Source organism: Desmodus rotundus, chromosome 13 (assembly GCF_022682495.2).
Source record: "Desmodus rotundus isolate HL8 chromosome 13, HLdesRot8A.1, whole genome shotgun sequence".
Taxonomy (NCBI): Eukaryota; Metazoa; Chordata; class Mammalia; order Chiroptera; family Phyllostomidae; genus Desmodus; species Desmodus rotundus.
Window position 1 is genome coordinate 90,361,142 of NC_071399.1, and position 17,399 is coordinate 90,378,540.

Below are 17,399 nucleotides of genomic sequence, written 5' to 3' on the forward strand. Positions count from 1 at the left end.
TGGAAATACTTACCCAAGGCTCTGCAGCTGCAGAGTGGTGGAGCGGAGGTGGTAAATATCCATGCCCTTTCCACAGCACAGCTGGGTACATCGTCTCTTTATCTGCATTGCCTGCCGATCTCGGAGAAGCGGCTGTGGTTGCTTTCCTTGGTTGGCATCGCTGGGTTCGACTCGGACCGATTTTCCCATTAACGTTGTGGCAGGCTGTGAGCAGCCGAGAGAGAATCGGGATGTTGCCAGACTGGGGTGTGGTACAAATGTCTGTCGGAAAGATCCCTCCCCGAGGACCCACAGTCAGGAAGGAGGCTCAGCAGACTCCCTCTGGATTGACTAAACCTCACTTGACTCACGAAAACCATGTTAACATATTGGAAACATGGTTATTTTGCCATCAAATCATGCCTGAAGGATAAGGGATGGTAAATATTTGGTAAGAGATGCTGTATGAATGCCATACGAGGGGGGATTCCAAAACCCCGGAATTTATTTATAAAAAATTGTGTATTCTAACACGTTTAAACTTCAGTCACCTTCAAAGTCCTCTCTGTTGGATGCAGTAACCTACTGGAACATTTTTTCACTGCTCAAAACAGTTTTGATCTCATCGATTTTGATCCCTTTTAGTGCTTCTGCCTTTTTTTTGTTTCACCTCTTTCACATCTGTAAAAATGTTTCCCTCTGAGGACTTTTTTCATCCAGGGAAATAAACAGTCTTTGGGGGCAAAGTTGGGTGAATAGGGAGGGTGGGGCACAGGGGTCATGCTGTTTTGGGTCAAAAACTGCTGAATACTCAATGGGGTGGGAGCAGGTTCGCTCGTAAATCACCCATTGTGGAATGGGCCAACGCACTGAAAGAGTCTTCAAAAAAAATTCACCGAGGCCGAACACAGCCTCTCACAATGATACCAGCTGGTCCACTGAGCCAGATGGGTTCCTAGAATACTCACCCAGTGGCGGAAACCTGTACTACAAGGGGCCTGCCCTCCAGAAGATAATTCTAGTTTTTTGGGTCCCCCCTTGTCTGTTGTTAACAGAGAGCCTGAAGGCAGCCACATTTAAGATAGAACACAATAAATAAATTGGGGAACATTACAGGGCATTTGCCGAAGGGTGGGGAGTTTTCTTACTGGTTCTGTGTGCATGCCGACATGCTGGGGTCCAGAGAGGATCTATTTCTTGTTCGGTTTTTCTCTGCTCTGTCCTCTCCCGAGTCACGAGTGTGAAAACCATCTTCCGGCTCTTGCTTCATGTATGAGGAGACCTCAGTCTCACTGACTCCGAAACCTCGTACAACCAAAAGGCGCACGGGGCCTGACTCAAGGAGTAACTGATTGGCAGGTGCATTTCCTGGCCCTGACGAGACACTCCCTTGTTTCTCCTCTTTTTATGAAATGTTTGGTTGTGCGGAGACTTGGAATTCAAGGACTGGTTACAGACACAGGACTTACTGAACAGCTTCCTACAGAAATCCCTTCTTCCTCATTTTTATGGGTAGCCTTTCAATCTCCGAGGCAGGTAGTGGAGACATAAATTCACGTATTATTTGTACTCTGCAGACGTCTCCTGTCCTCAGGCCTCTGTGGGACATTTGGAAGCCCATGGCTTGTTCAAGATTCCCTCTGTTGCTTCCATGTCTGCCTTCCTCACAAAGAGCAGTGGGGTGGGATGTGCGTTTGTGGGTGTGTGGAAGGATGTGAAGTACAGTTTCATTCTGGAAAGTGACATTTAGTAGGTCTTGAGAGGTCTTGAATCTATCCTACTAGCAGGTGCTTGTAAGAGTCTTGGAGTTGATTGTATTTTTTCCCCATTACCGTTTATCTCCCTTACCTCCCACCCCTCGCAATCCCCACACTGTTGTCCGTGTCCACGAGTCCTTTTTCCGTTTTGCTCCATCCCTCCACCCCAGCCTCCCTCCTCCCTTAGCTGTCCTCTTGCTCTCCATCAATGAGTGTCTCTATTTTGCTTGTTAAAATCTTGGAGTTTAAATGAGCATACTGATTTTTTTTTTTAAAAAAAAGTTCTAATTATAGGCATTGAGGTTTTTTGATTGCTTAGAATCAAAATGGACATCACACCCAAGTCAGTTAAGTATCCACCTTTCAAACAAAGAATCCTCATTATTTCTGATGTGGCAAATGGCTTTTCCTGATCTTGGAGGGAAATTAGGATTATTTCATCTCTCCTCTTCTTTGTACAGGGCCACTGAGCAGTTGAGACATTTACCTAAAGTTACAGTGATTCTTACAAAAGACTTTTCCCGAAAAAGGGCGTGGCCACCCGGTGGGAGGCCAATGGCAACAGCTTACATTTCCTGTCAGAAGAACATTTGTGTTTCCTTCAGTTATAACAAAAAAAAGAGCTAAATGTATTACAAAAAGACATCGGAAGCGATAGTATCACCACTAAGTTTTTTAAAACCCGAGAGCCTGATCAAGGGAGCCCCTTTGAACCCCACGGGCAACACTTCCTCCCCCACCCGTGGGACCCACTCTCACTAGGAGGCTCCCCAGCAGCCAACAGGGATCCACTAGACACAGTGCTGGTGTTGGTTTCACTGGGGGCCCCCCCTTCAGCAGCCCTTCTAGTCTTGGTTGACAGCGTTATGTTCTGGAAGGGAGCACCGCCTAATAATAAATAATCTCAGAGTCAACCCCGGTGTTTAAAGTCCTTGTCGTTTTCGAGTTCTAAAGGTAAGGTGGCAACGAGCATGCAGTCAGCACAAGTGTATTGGTCTTCACCACACGTTTCACACTCCAGAGACTTCTTTTGTTGCCAGGAGGGCTCGGATGAAATGTGGTTACTTAGAAGCATGGTGATTAAACCAGTGGAAAATACGTTTGTCATAGTGAAACCTCTGTTTTGTTTTTTATCCGTATGACAAACTCGAACTGGCTGGCCCATACAAACTTTAAGGTTGACTATTTATGTTACTGTATAATAATTAGATTTATTTCTGTGTGTAGCAGAATAGAATTAGTAAATATTTATGACACGTATGATGATTCATTTTTTGGTTTGTCTACTTGTAATATTGGAACACCCAATATATGGTAATTTGGTTTCACTGAAGCTTGGAACGATTTCCTTTCTCCGAGACATAGCGTAGGGCTCATAGATAATTCAGAAGGAATTATTTCACTGTTCTAAACCACTGAGTCTATAATTCATAGCTTGGTAAATTCTAAGTAACTTCACAAGTGGGAGTCAGTTGTTTTTTTTTTTTAACTAATTTTCTTAAAAAAAATCAACACTATTTTATCTTCGGCCAACTACGGACAGACGTAGTCGACAGAACCAGGACATTCTAGGGACATTGCTCTTGCGTTTTCTAAATGGAACGTCTTATCCTCAAGCATCTCCGATTAGCCTCTCTTTCCTCCTCCTCGTTCCCCAGCTAATGAAGACATAATAATGAATGAGTTTTATTTTTGTGACCAAATTAGGAACCTCTTAAATTTGGCAAGTTCGATAGCATCCAGGGAATAGAGTTTTGGTCAGTTTTCTACAATATTGATGATATAACAGTGACGAGTCTTCATCTCACCTGTGTGCTCGATGTGCCTGGGCCTGGTTTCCCATGGTTTCGCAGGATGGGAAGGAACACGCTGCAGCACAGGGAATTGTTAAAATGATTTGACCTTTCACCACCTCCCCTTCAAAATGTGAACGGACGGCTGGACTCTGTTTACGATTGTCTACAGAAGTCTTGTCCTGTTGAGTCAGAGGGAAAGACTTCCTTTTGGCATTATGTGATGTTCCTTGCAAAAAGAAAAAGTAAATTTGTGACCATTTGCCCTACTGATAAATAAGTATTTAAATGTAGTTGAGGGGAGTTGCTCTTCTTTGATCAATCTATTCTGCTAGAAAATATATGTTGTAAAAATTACCTTATGCTTAAGAGAAACAGGATACCCTACATTCTGGCCAACCCGAGGTTACCCAACACAGTGCAAGATGACGAGAGAACACTCGAAAAAGTGGCGTCAAGATCTCAGGAGATTTCATGCTGCGAATATGCTGCCTAAATATATCTGTCACCTTTTTTCTTCTCCCTGAGCCGACTGTGGGTTGCTAATTGGCTCCTTTTTTTTTTTTTTAAAGAGAAGGATGTTTTTAAAAATCATGTCCTTAAAATGTCTTTAAATTGTCAGTTTCGTGTTGAAAATCGGTGATTCCCCTGAACTACAAATGGGTCTTTCTCATGCTGTCACTCACAGACTCACAGAAATTCATCTTCCCTGGCAACTGCAGACATTTCTCTCTAGAGACGGAACGTAATTCCCACGAATTCTCCCCCGGCCCCAGACCTCACCAGCATGGCTGCATGAGTCTGATGGAATGATTTGACTTCCTTTATTTCTGGGGCTTCCCGTGTACCATTTGTACGAGGGTGCTTTTAAAATAGAAGTACTGTTTGCAACTTGGTTAGCGCAGAGAAAGACAAAGCTTTCACGGGAGGATGTCGTTGACCTCTGTGACTGATCAAACGCCGTAGGCGTTGGGAAGAGAGGTGCTCACCTCTCACTTCTTGTGGCTGCGACTATGTTCAGAAAGGCAGAGACTTTACTGACTCCCCGAGGGGCCAAAGTGACCAAGCAGATCCCTGGACCTCCTAATTCTGTAATCACTTCCATACACGGAAGTGTCACTGCAGATGTGCCTGTGGGTTTGTGTTTTGTTTTTTTTTTTAAACACTAGGGATGTTTTTCATAAAGTTTTGTGTGACTTTTCTGGGCCAGGAGCGATACTGCAACAGCCAGCTTGGGGGTGATGCCAATGAACCCTTAGTGCTCCTAACCCCTTCACTCCCCACTCCCTCCCCTACCCGCACCCCCAGTTCGACAGCCGAGTACAGAGCAGTGCAGCGGGCTGCCCGCACAGTGTGCCTTCAGCCTTCATAGGCTGCAGCTTCATTCCCTTTGGCAGGAGTGATATTATTCCTCTTCGTCAAGTGATAACTCATTTCGTGTCCTCATGACCTTGACAGAGTAGCAGGCCCCCCGAGGACGTGCGGGTGAGATGGGGCTGGAGGGCAGCAATCCGTTGTGTTGTGTGTAGGCCTGCTTTACGTGGAGCCCGGGGTTTCCAGGGATTGGTCACTGGTGCGTGCATCTCATCTGGAGCAACGGGAGGCTAACCGATTTCTTCCCTGGAGCTAACCGATTTCTGCAATGCGGCTTCGCTGCCTTCTCCAAGGGGGAGGGAAAGAGCGGGTCTTTACAGGTTTGTCAGTGATGTGGGATATTTAAGGACTTGATCCCATTGGGATCGTTCATGGTCCAAATATATCTGTGGTTCTGCGATACCAAGTAGGTGCGAGAGATTTGGCTTGTGCGTTGGAGCATCTGGTGGTCCCATCTACGAGACAATAAATGGCAGCATGATGGGACGGCAGCAGCCACGGGCTGAGAAATTTTATCCAGCGTTTATTGATGCCTTGCCTTACACCTGGCCTTCTGCTCGGCACCCGGAGGCTGGCGTGCATAAGACACGGTGTCTTCGTCCAGGAGCTCACAGTCGTTGAGGGGAAGAGAAACATTTGAGCAGATGAGTACAGTAACAGACTATCTGGGGCACCGCAGAGGAAGAGTGGTCAGTTCTCCTGGTTGCTGGATTGGAGTGGAGAGGTGGCCGAAGCCTCAAGTGAGGTTTCCAGGAGGAGGCGGGGCTTGAATTAAGTCTTGAGAGATGAACAGGTGGAACAAGAATACTTGGGATGATGTGCCAGACAGGGCAAGAGCCTGAACAAGCTTTGGGAACAAGTTTTGTGAAACAGCTTGGTGCCCACTGGGAACCACAAGCAGCCATGCCACTGTTTGGGTGTAGGAAATGGGGTACGGCATTCAGAGAGGCGGCGCTGGAGAAATCAGACGCGAATCGTGGAGCCGGGCCTTGTGCGGAGTCCGGGGTCTTGTGCTGTAGGTGAGGAGCTGTTGCAGGTGTTGAAGCTGGTGAATGACAGTGAAATGTACACTGTGTGACTCTTTACTCTGGGCAGGATGAGTCAAGGGAACAGAGTGAAGCATGGAAACCAATCTGGAGACCGGATGCTGGTCTAGACCCTTGGAGTTGCTGGGGTGAGGGGTGGAGAGCAGGGTGGAGCTGCCATAGGCACGAGGAAGAGTGGGGTAACCACAAGGACATGTGAGATGTAAAATGTGTCTCCATTGTGCGTGTGTCAAGGGGTGGTTCCCAGCAACAATTAATAGAATATCCATCTTCCAAAGGGAAGAAGACACAATCTGCATACCCCACAGACGTGCTTGTAAAATGTAGGGAAAGGTGTTCAGGTCCAAGGCTGAACTTGATCTCACGTGAATAGTGCATCCAAACAAAGCCTTGATGTGTAGCGTTTTTCACTGGAAGATGTGACCATTTGGTAAGGGGTGGGACACATTCTCTTCTGGTTAGAGGTCCTATGGGAGAGTGGCCGACTGTGGGCTGCTAATTGGTTCCATGTGCTAATCAGGCACTTGCAAGCCTTAGGCAAATGACTTACCCTTTCTGAGGCCCTCGTTGTTCTCTTCAGACATGAGGGTAGTCACGCTGCCTCCCGAGTTTCAGGGGAGAACGAAAGGAGACCGAAGCCTGTGAACGTGGCCAAGTGGCCACAGCCTCCTTCTTTTCTTTTTTTCCTCTCCCCTGAGAAGGGTTCAGTGGTGGCTGACCTTTCCTTTTCCTCTCTGCACTCAGCCTTCCTTGGCTAGGAACCCGGAGACCCGTAGGAAAGTCTGCCTGTGTCATTGTCCTCGTGTTTAAATCCCTCATGGAGATGTTGCCTGAGGAGCCTGATTTCCCAGAAAAGGCATTTCTCAGCCTCTCTCTCTCTCTCTCTCTCCCCCCTTTCCATGCAGGATGTCAGCTGCAACGAGATCACTGCCCTGCCCACGCAGATAGGGCAGCTGAGGTCCCTGCGGGAGCTCAACGTCAGAAGGAATTACCTGGAGGTGTTACCACAAGGTAAACAAGATGGGGAAGGGGATAAAATGGGAGACCTTTGCTTTGCTGTTTGTGTATGCCCGTTACTACTCATTATAATTTGAGTGTCACATGCAGATCACAGGCATGGTCCATTCAAGTCGCGCTTTTAGCCAGTGGGCACAGCAGGAAGCCATTCCCCTGTGCAAGGCTGTGTGTGTGTGTGTGTGTGTGTGTGTGTATTAGTCTGCTGGGGCTCCCATAACAAAGTACCGTAGACTAGGCGGCTCACACAACAGAAATTTACTTTCTCACACTTCTGAAGGCTGGAAGTCTGAGATTAAGGTGTTACCCAGTCCGATTTCTTCCGAGGCCTCTCTTCTTGGCTTGTAGACAGCTGTCTTCTCCCTGTGTCTTCCTGTCCTCTACCTCTTGTCTGTGTCCTAATCTCCTCTTAGAAGGACCCCAGTCCTATTAGATTAGGACCTAATTTTTAACTTAATTCTTCTCTTTAAAGGCCTATCTCCAAACACAGTCGCAATCTGAAGTACTGGGGGTCAGAGCTTCAGTGTAGGAATTTGGGGGCCCGCCACTCAGCTCACGACAGGAGACAGCATGCACTGCTGTGGGTACGGACCTGTGATGTTCTGGACCATCACACCAGCAGTGTAGTTGACGTGCTTGGTCCTGCAGGTCTGACGGTCAGGGTTCCCACTGAGGGGGACTGGCTGGAACCCCCTGTGTCTAAAGTCTATTCTTCAGGGGAAGACACTGCCCCTGCTGGAGTGACATTTGGACTAACGTCACTGGGCGACTCTCTTGAAGCCCCTCACACGGCCCTGCTCTGGAGCAGCCTCGGGGGCCCTGCGGCTGTGGGCTTCTGCAGGCATCCTTCTGACACGCTGTGTCGGCGTTCAAGTCAAAAGATGTGTTTATTCAGAAATCTTGGACCATTAAGAACTTTGACAGTTGGCCTCAGAGGTGGTAGTGGATCTGAATTTCATGTTTTGGGATTCTTATGTGGATCGCAATCAGGAATTCAGGAGTGTGTCAGAAGGGCACTGAATGCATTCTCCAAAACACCCTTGGATTTTCAGAGGTCACGGTGATGTCCGCAGTTTTCATCCAAGGACACCAGGCTCGCCCGTTTCAAACACATACTTAAAAACACCTCAAAGCACAGTCATAGATGGGCTGGGGGCAAAAGGAGGTTTACCACCGTGAGTACGCGAAACAGAGTTTATTCTTGCATTATTATTGATTAATTACTGTGTTATTTTCCTTACGAACAACTGTAAACCTTGGCCCCTTGTCCCTACCCTGTATTTGGAAACGGTTGGCATTAGGTTAATCTGACGCTCATGCCGCTGTTTTGAGAGCGGCTTGATTTTTATTTTTCTGTCCCTCTGTCTTGATCTTTGGCTTGAAATGCTTCATGACCCGAGGCAGGAAAACAGTGCCGGTGAAAGGGAAAGGACTTTAGGAAATGAAACGTGCTTTATAGACGGAAGGCTTTGGTGTCTGCCGTCTCCTCCTTTTGCGCGCTGGCTGGCGTTTTAAAGAAGCAGAATTAGAAACAATCTCTGCGTAAAGGTTGATTACTTTATTACTTGAGATGACTTGGAATAGAAATACGGATTTTTCATTCTGACATTGTGCAGCCCCGTGTTTGAATGTTTGACATTGTTTTTCTTCGTCTGCGCAAGTACAGAGGAAAAACTCTCCCTAAGTCTGTAAGCATATGCTCTTTCATAGCGTGGAAGAAAACGGTCATTTAAATGTAAGCTCTCAAGTTAATCCCTGAGAAATCATCATAAGTCATTGAATTCTTTTCAAAAGGAGAACTTAATTGTTTTGCAGTTGCCTGTAATAGTTTAGAAATGTGTAGAAAGCACATCGACAAAATCCAGATTTTTGCTTCTCTCACCATGCCTGACTCTCTTACCTTAAAAGCATTCCTCTCCCCGAAAAGACCAGTTCCAAATTTCTATGCTTTCCATTATGGTGTTTACTCAGGTTCAGCATTTTAAAATCCACTCAAAGCTAAAACATCAGGGTACTGGAAAATCTTAAAAAAAAATAATTTCCTGAATATCCGGTTTCCTTTTGCTTCACTCTGGAGAACTCTATTAACAAAAGAGCATTGATGAATTTAAAGACTTTCTGTATTTACTTACTTGTTTTTGCTCCTTGGGCGCCCCTCCTCATATGCTTTCCATCTGAGAGGGGAAGAATGTCTGTGGCGTAATTACCCAGAGCAATTCGAGTACAATGGCTTCAAGGAGGGGACTGCATTTTGTTCTTTCTAGGACCAGAACCGACAGTGGAGTAAAGTAGCCATTCATTGCCCTTCTTTATAACAGAGAGAGAAGTGAGATTCCTTTTTTTTTTTTTTTTTTTCCCCTTTACTCCCTTTTTCTGCTCTGTTTCTTTTGAGCTTTCTGGGCTGGGGTTACCATTTTTCTCCCCCATGTTCTCGTGAAACACTAAGAGGGTCGCTGCCATTCCCAGTTAATGTACCTGCACGTAGCTTCCCCACTCCCCTCCTGCTCTCTCTTCCAGGAATTCAGCCCTCTGGTTTTGCTTTAAAAGGTCTTCCTTCTAAGTGGCAGAGAATTCCTGAAGATCTAGCTTCCAGTAACATTCACCACTGATATGCTAACCTGACTTTTGTGAATAAAGTTAATCATCACAGAAGAGGACTAATAGTACTAAAGGTTACAGCAAGGAGACGCTCTTTTGAAATATAACCCCCCAAATTCTTACCTGTTTTAGAAAGAAACTATGAAGTGAAAAGGGATCTCACTCCCCCACTGCCCCCCCCCCCCTTTTTTGGACATTCTGGATGCCAAGCTCTTGTCCAGCTTCACTTACTCCCTCTCTTCTCCGCCTCCTGCTGCTCCACACCCTTTGCTCAAGGCCCTCACCAGCACTAGAGGGTGCGGAGGCAAATCCCTCACTCTGCTGTTGGCCAGAGAGCTGGGTTCGACCAGTGAACTCCTGGAAGCTTAAGAAATAGATTTCCTCATTTCTTCTCACCCAGCCACCTAGCCTGGGCGAGAACTTGGGACCTGCTGAGTTCCATGTTCTTCTGCCTTTTTCTAGCATTTCAGCCCCATTAATCCTCTCTTTAACACAAAGTCATTCCCTGAGGCTGTATGAAAGAAGGAAAGTCCTTCCCAGCCCAGAGCAAGCTGAATTCTGGAGAGGAGACACCGGCTGCTCCAAGACCGGTGGTGGAACTTGAAGGTAGCATAGCTGAGTGAAGTGAAAACCCCTGGCCCTCTAGGCAGGAGAGGAGGAGCCGTGCTCCTGCTTACTCCACGGTGCTGCCTTTGGCTCCTCCTCTTTTTCTAGTTCCTGCCCTTCCTCCTCTTTAGAATCCTGAGCATTTGAAAGCACCACGTTCCAGTCCTTATCAGGTCCCAAAGCAAATGTGGGAGGCCTGTTCTGAAATGACACCCCCTCCCCCCACCCCCTAGAGCCTCTTGTGCAGAGATCCAAGTGGTTTGTCCCCTGCCACCCTACACGTGGCTCGCCTCGCTGCTGTATGGAACATATTTGCCTGGTTTCTTGCAGCTGCCAGTGAGAGTTGGAATGCTTGAAATTACTGAGTGCTCACTCTGTCACTGGGTGGGGATCTTTAAGCTAAATATAATGTTCTGTCTTGTTGGTGGAGCTGCAGAAGATTCTTTAAAAGTAGGAGCATAAAGCCCTATCAAGTCAGGATTACAGGGCTCTTTGCAAAATTCTGAATTAGATAGCATTCATTTCTTAAAGTGGAGTGAAAAAAACCACGAACACATTTCTCGTAACTAGTTCTGAGGTCATGCCAGCCCAGATACATTAAATGGATAAGAATATTCTGTACTTAGTGTATTATTCATATGTCATCAAGCACTGCTTGAAAACATTGGAAGTTAAAATATGTTCTGTGTGATGTGGCTTATGTGATTGTTTTGCTTTTATTGTTTAAAAACACTTTTAAACAATAAATATTGTCAATATCAAGTATTTCCAGCTCTTTGCCAGAACTAACAACAGTTTAAATGTATGGAACTCCCAGTGGAAGACTTCACCTTCCCTTTGGTACAATATTATGCCGATACATCTACATGTATTCCTAATGCAGAGCTTAATTTTGATGGTGCTAAATGGCATTTCTCCTGAAACACAGAAAGTAAATTTTTGAATGTTTGGGCATTCAATCGTGTTGGTTTCTGAGTTTCTTTCTTTTCTTTTCTTTTTTTTGTTCCTCTTCTTCCTTTAGAACTAGTAGATCTTCCCTTGGTCAAGTTTGACTTTTCCTGCAATAAAGTGCTCGGGATTCCCATCTGCTTCAGAGAGATGAAGCAGCTGCAAGTACTGCTGCTTGAAAACAACCCTTTGCAGTCCCCCCCAGCACAGGTGAGGGGCTGGCGAAGGTGGGTGGGGCACGCAGAGCTGATTTGGTAACAGTCTGCCCGTTTAATAATACGGCGTTACACATGATGCTGCGCAGGGACAGTCTCTGAAAAGGGGAACCCTTGGGTGCACCTGACGGAGTAAGTTGTCTTCTGCTACCTTGAGCCCGTTTACCAGCGTCGGGGTCACTGTTCTTAGCACTGCAGTCCCAGTTATGTCTGATTATTTTATTATTTAGACGTACATTTGACACTTTTCCCTGGAGTGAAAAAGAGTAATAGATTCCTTACTTTAATGTTGGCTGGAAAGTGGAGCTTAAGCGTTTTGAAAATATAATTACTGGTTATTTAGAGACAAGATTCAGGCTCAAATATTAACCGAGGAGAAAGAATGGAGTACAAATGCATTCAGAATTGGAGTGTTGCCAGGTCAGGTACGGGCAACTGTTTACACTGTTTACACTTAAACGCATTTCTGTTAGGAGTTTGCATTTTTCGTGCAAGAAAGACTGGAAATTGCTCGAGTGTGGTTTTCTGTTCCAAGTGGGAGAAGTGACTGCCTCAATTCTTCTGTTTCGTAGAGCCCGCACTGGGTGTTGAAGGGTTTCTTGGCATGAAAATGCAAAAATTAAAATATGCAGACTCAACTGTCTCGGGTTGATATTTTGTTTTGCCATTAAAAAAATTAAGTATGTCTTATGTGGCTATGTCCCCAGATTTGCACAAAGGGCAAAGTGCACATATTCAAGTACCTGAGCATCCAGGCCTGCCAGATGAAGACAGCCGACTCCCTTTACCTGCACACGATGGAGAGGCCGCAGTCCCAGCAGCACGTGGAGGACAGGTGCGTGCGCCCGCCCTGGCTCCCAGCCCCTCTTCAGGGTTTTGCTTAGGCCGAGGTGTTCCAGGTACCTCGCTGCAAAATTCTTCTGCTTCGCTCAACCAGGGCAGACTTCTAACTCAGAGTTTCAGAAACTCTTGGAAAAGGAAAGAAAATTGATGCCATGGATAACATTTTGGCATCTCTCAAATCTTATCTACACTCTCCTAATCGAAAATCAGTCCTTCTTAGTGCTGTGTGTGTGCACACTTGTGTGTGTGCAAATATATATATGTATGCTTGTAAATAAGATGTATCATAGAAACAGATATTTCTTACTTATCCATGAAAACAACAGTATCAAGACGTGGCTTTGTTTCATTACTCATTTTTAATGTGCCCCTGGAACATGGTGAATAAAAACTGCAGGTTTTATTTTTGTTAATTGTCCTTTTGAAATGCAGCATGTCTAGTTTCGCCGTTTCCTGTTTAGAATGGAAGTGTTAGAATCCTTCCCAGTGTCCCCGGCTGGCACGAATCGGGCCTTGTATTTTCGGAGGACGAAACTGCCACCCTGAACTCATTTTAGGACACAGATTGGTTGGAGAAGTCTTTGCTGCAGAAATCTTTCCTTCACTTTTTATTAAAAAAGGCAACTAGTGACTTAAAATCTTAGACTACCTTAATGGTACCTTTATATAAAGCTTAAAATATGTTTTCATTATTTTTTAAAATGTACCATCAAATTTTTTTAGTCTCTGGATTCAAGTTTATAGAATTAGTCAAGATTGCCAACATTTCAAAACCTAAAAATGCAACTAGGTAGTTTTTGCATTTTTTTAATGTAAACAATCAGAATAAGAAAATTGTTAACTGTTTCAAAGAACAGGCCGCTTGGTTAAAGCGGAAATCCATGAGACCCTGAACACAGAGAATTTATTCTGTGCTCCATCTAGACAGTGGAAGTATCTGGTTTCCGTTACATTAGGCCCTTGTCATAACACCCTTTAATACTGAGCTGCTCTGTTGCCTTATGATAGTAATAAAAATATGGAGAGCAAGCTCATTATTTGAATATGAATTGATATAGCTTGTGAACTTTGCGATTTTACTGTTTTCTCCGTGAATTCAATCTTGATGGCATCCACCCCAGCAAGAAGGATTCCGACTCGGGCGTCGGGAGTGATAACGGGGATAAGCGATTATCGACCACGGAGGTAAGTTCGCGGTTTTTTTCTTGCCCTGCTTCCAGCTTGACCCACTGCCTTTGTCGAGCTCCTTTCTGGTAAAAGGCATTACCCCTCTGCATAGGAATATGTGATAATGTTTGTGAAAGCAACAATTTGAAATCCTCCAAGTGTTACATAGATATTAGCCGTTGTTAGCTATTTCTGCACCTTTAACGTTTTGCAAATGTCTCAGGAGTAGGATTCCTATCTCCTTGCCTTCCTCCCATACACCCCACGTTATCTAGACTGTTCTTGAATGCTTAATAAATGTTATGAAATGACTAAGTGAGGTGCAAGTATCCGTGAGGCGTTTTTAATAAATGCTTGTTCTTAAGTGACAGGGTAATTTAGGAAAAGTTGTTAGATGCATGCGTCGATGTTCAGGAATCAAGTGTGCATTACCTTTTAGCAGTTTACCCCAAGACAGCGGGTTGATGAGTAGCCATAATCTTCATAACAATATTTGTTTCCTGGAACTCTTTTCAGATCATTAGGTAAAAAGTTTGTTAGCTTTCTAAAGTGGTTATAAAATAGCTTATTTAGCACATTTGTTATCTCATTCGGAGCCTGTTAGATGCCCCCAGATCTTTCACTACTCTTCCATTAAATGAGCTTCTTGACCTGGGGAGCTAGAAGGGGTAGGTGGGGTGAGGGATGGTGTATCACCAGGTCTTCCGCTCGTTGAGGGAGTTTTTGTGGTGGTAGAGCTTGAGATATTACAGTCCTCCTGGAAGATACAATTAATAGGGCACTTACCCCGTTGAAGGAATCTGTGTCTTTGTTATGAGTGACTCTAGGGAAAATGCCTATTTCTAGTTCTCTTCAGACCGTTGAGGTTTAATATACATACAATTACAGTATTTGAATTTATTCCCCCCCCCCCCGAATTCTTTATAAAGCAGTGCATTAAAACACATGGGATACCTTGAACTCTTTCTCATAGAACATCTCAAAAGGAAGAAGGGTTAGTCAGCAATAAGGGCCCTATCCCTGAAAGGAAATGACTTCTGTGGAGCCACATGAATAGTTTACTGTGCTTCCCGGGGAGAGGTGGGGTGGAGGGCAGAAGACTCAACACATGGCTTTATAAGTTGTATTTAATTCAACCCCCTTAGCTTTATTAAAACTCATGAGTCCCCTGAAATGCGCCACTGGTTTGGAAATTACTCCCCCTGAACTCATTTTCTGTTAAATTGTCATGCACTCTGAGTTCTCGTTTACCCGCCTCCTAAGGGTGAGTCAACTAATGAAACATCACACAAAGAACTTCATTATCCTTCTGTTCTCGCTTAGTATAAGTAGGATGCTAGTATCACTCTAAAAGAGGAGGCCAGGAGTTTATTGCCTCCCTTTTAAGGAGATGAGTATCTCTGGAATTCTGCTCAATGTTTAAGATGGGATGAGGCTGGAAGGAAGAAGGACTATAGAGAAGGTTGTATTCCATAGAATAAGATACACAAATCTCACAGTGTAGCTTCATTACCTGGAGACACCTCCAGGATTTTTTTTTTTTTTTTTTAGAATGATCAGGATTCTAAATTAACCATTGTAACTTTCTGTTTTTGCTTTGTTTGGCAATTTCTATGGCCAGCTGATCTCGCCCCACTTATATTTCATGGTGGGGTGCAGAGATCCCCCCAGCTCCTTTTCTTGCTGCTCCCATTTTCTGATGGATGTGGCATTGGTCACTAAGAAGTTAAAAACTCATTTTTCTCAAGCTCAACAAGCCAAAACGTTGGGACCCTGCTGAAGGTCTGTTTACTGAAGGAGACGCCCATTTGTTATACCTGCCAGTTTCTGAACAACCTGCGCCCGTGTCTGAAAGGGAACGAACTCAGTGCTCGGAGAGTAGTAGCCTCCGGGATGGGGGAGTGTGCTGGGTTCTGGGGGGCAGGGTTCTGATCCCTGTGGCTTGAAAGGCTCTTCACTGAATAACACCATGGACGTGGAGACAGAGGAAGATGAATGAGGCTTCCTATTTCATTTGTGACGGGACCATCGGTTTTCTGAGTCAGCATCATCAACTGGTGTGGGAAGCGAGACTCCCGAGAGAACTGACCCCGTGACCAAGTCCAAGTGTTATTCCGAAAACTTCTCAACACTCGTTTCATGTCAGTCCCACAGCCATTGAGCCCTTTTACCCACTCACACAGCACCCTCCCCCTGAAACTGAGAAAGAAACCGAAGCTTAGTTACGAAGCACGGAAAAAGCACTGTAAATAAATGTGAGTTGTCCCAGAGGCTGATCATTGGTTTTCTGTGACAAGCCACGTGACACCTTCGGGGCAAGGGGTGGTGGATTAGTGTTGTCTGATCTCCCAGTAACATTCCTCCTACTAACACAACTGATTCAACTTGGGGGCCCTGTCATAGCCGGCTTGCAAGTATTCCTTTGTTCTTTTGGGTGTCACAAGCCCTCCTCAGTACCCAGACTGTGGCTCTAAGGTTAGAACATATCTGAGAGAATTTCAGCTCAGAGCACGTACAGGGAAGTCCCCGGGTGTTCACCGGATGAATTTTGAGAGTGAAGCCCATTACCAGCTCCCAGATCGAGAAACGGGACATTCCCAGCACCCCAAAAAGCCCCACTCCCGCCACCACCACCCCAGCCCCCAGCCCAGAGCAGCTGCGAGCCTGACCTCAAACACCGTGGATTAGTTTTGCCCATTTTTGAGCTTAGTAAGTAGAATTGTCCTTCATACGTGGTGTCTTTTACTCGATATTATGCTTTTGAGAATCCCAGTCTGGTGGTTTTTCATCGTGTGGCATTCTCTTCACCTGCGCGATGACCCTTCCCCATGCCTGAAACAGTGCCCTGCTTCTTTCCAGCCATCGGACGAAGATGCGGTCAGCCTCAACGTCCCCATGTCCAACATCAAGGAGGAAGAGCAGACCACCAAGGAGGACCCGTGCCATCCCCTGGGTCCAGTGAAAGGTCTGAGAGTGAAAGATGGGGAGGAAAGGCTCGTTGTTAAGTTTTAGAGGCCATGCTTACATGGTGCACAAATACGGCCATAACAGCCGATCGGCCGTGGCGATCTCATTGGAAGTTCAAAACTCGGAGGTGGCCCCTAACGATCTCAGTTTTGTAGAGGACGCCGAGGCCCAGAGAGTTTGAGCCGATCTGGTCATGCAGCTAGTGAATAGTGAAGCTGTCCTCTTTAGTCACACATCGCACATTACGGGGAACGCAAAGGCTCTCTCCTACTTTCTTTTCTCTGTGCCTTGAAAAATCAAGACGAAATCTCATTTCTTTCACAAGGAACCAAGGCTGATAGTAGCCTTGGACTTCCACGTTCAGTTTGGGGCTTTCTGTTTCTTTTCCTTTTCTCTCCCTCCCTCCTTCTTTTACCTTTTCCTTACACCCTTCAGGGAAGAGAAAACTTGGGCCATTCACTTAACCCTTTAAGAGGTGGGAGAGAAGACTGAAATCATTAGATGATACTTTCACCCCTGAAATGTAAACAAACCCGCGCCTTATTCCCTGTGCTCATGCTTTCCACCGGTCTCTGTATTTTCCCACTAGGGGAATTTCATCAGGAATTTCCACCCGAAACATCCCTGGTGGGTGACAGTAACAACTCAGGAGAAGGAAGAGACCAGTTTACCCGTGGAACAGATGCTCTCCACCCAGAATTTGTAAACTACATGAAGGCAAGTTGAGGATCCACTAATTGTTTTATTTTTACTTCTGTTCGGTTCAGACTACCACCCAGCACCTTAAGTGCCAGCTTGCCGCCACCTTCCTCAGGCCGTTGTAACTCCTCCTCGGAGACCAGCGTGTTTCTTTCCTGCCAGGAGGAGCCACGCCCTCCCATGCACAGCCCTCCACCTGGCGGCACGTGCGTGGGATTTAGAAATCACTCCGCTCTCCCCTGCAAAGAGGAGAGGAAAACTAGCCTGTTAGGGAAGCTGGTGGTTACGGTGTTACTTTGAGACACGGTTTGGTGCCTTGGTAAGTTTCTGCCAGTCTTTTCGGTTCAGGTTGTGGCACCCAAGAACGCCAGGATGATCCCCTAGATGTTCAGC

At 45.7% G+C, this 17,399-nt stretch overlaps 1 protein-coding gene across 3 annotated transcripts in view; it reads left to right on the forward strand.

The window, feature by feature from the left end:
• The window catches only part of LRCH1 (leucine rich repeats and calponin homology domain containing 1), a 154,439-nt gene that overhangs the window by 96,080 nt on the left and 40,960 nt on the right, over positions 1-17,399 (forward strand). For 2 of the 3 annotated variants that reach the window (XM_024568455.4, XM_053916315.2), the window contains exons 4-9: positions 6,855-6,960; positions 11,189-11,325; positions 12,038-12,165; positions 13,295-13,358; positions 16,200-16,305; positions 16,897-17,024. In XM_024568455.4, coding sequence (XP_024424223.2) covers positions 6,855-6,960; positions 11,189-11,325; positions 12,038-12,165; positions 13,295-13,358; positions 16,200-16,305; positions 16,897-17,024 — 669 coding nt within the window. The remainder of the gene's footprint in view (positions 1-6,854; positions 6,961-11,188; positions 11,326-12,037; positions 12,166-13,294; positions 13,359-16,199; positions 16,306-16,896; positions 17,025-17,399) is intronic. The other variant, XM_053916316.2, reaches the window with a different exon arrangement.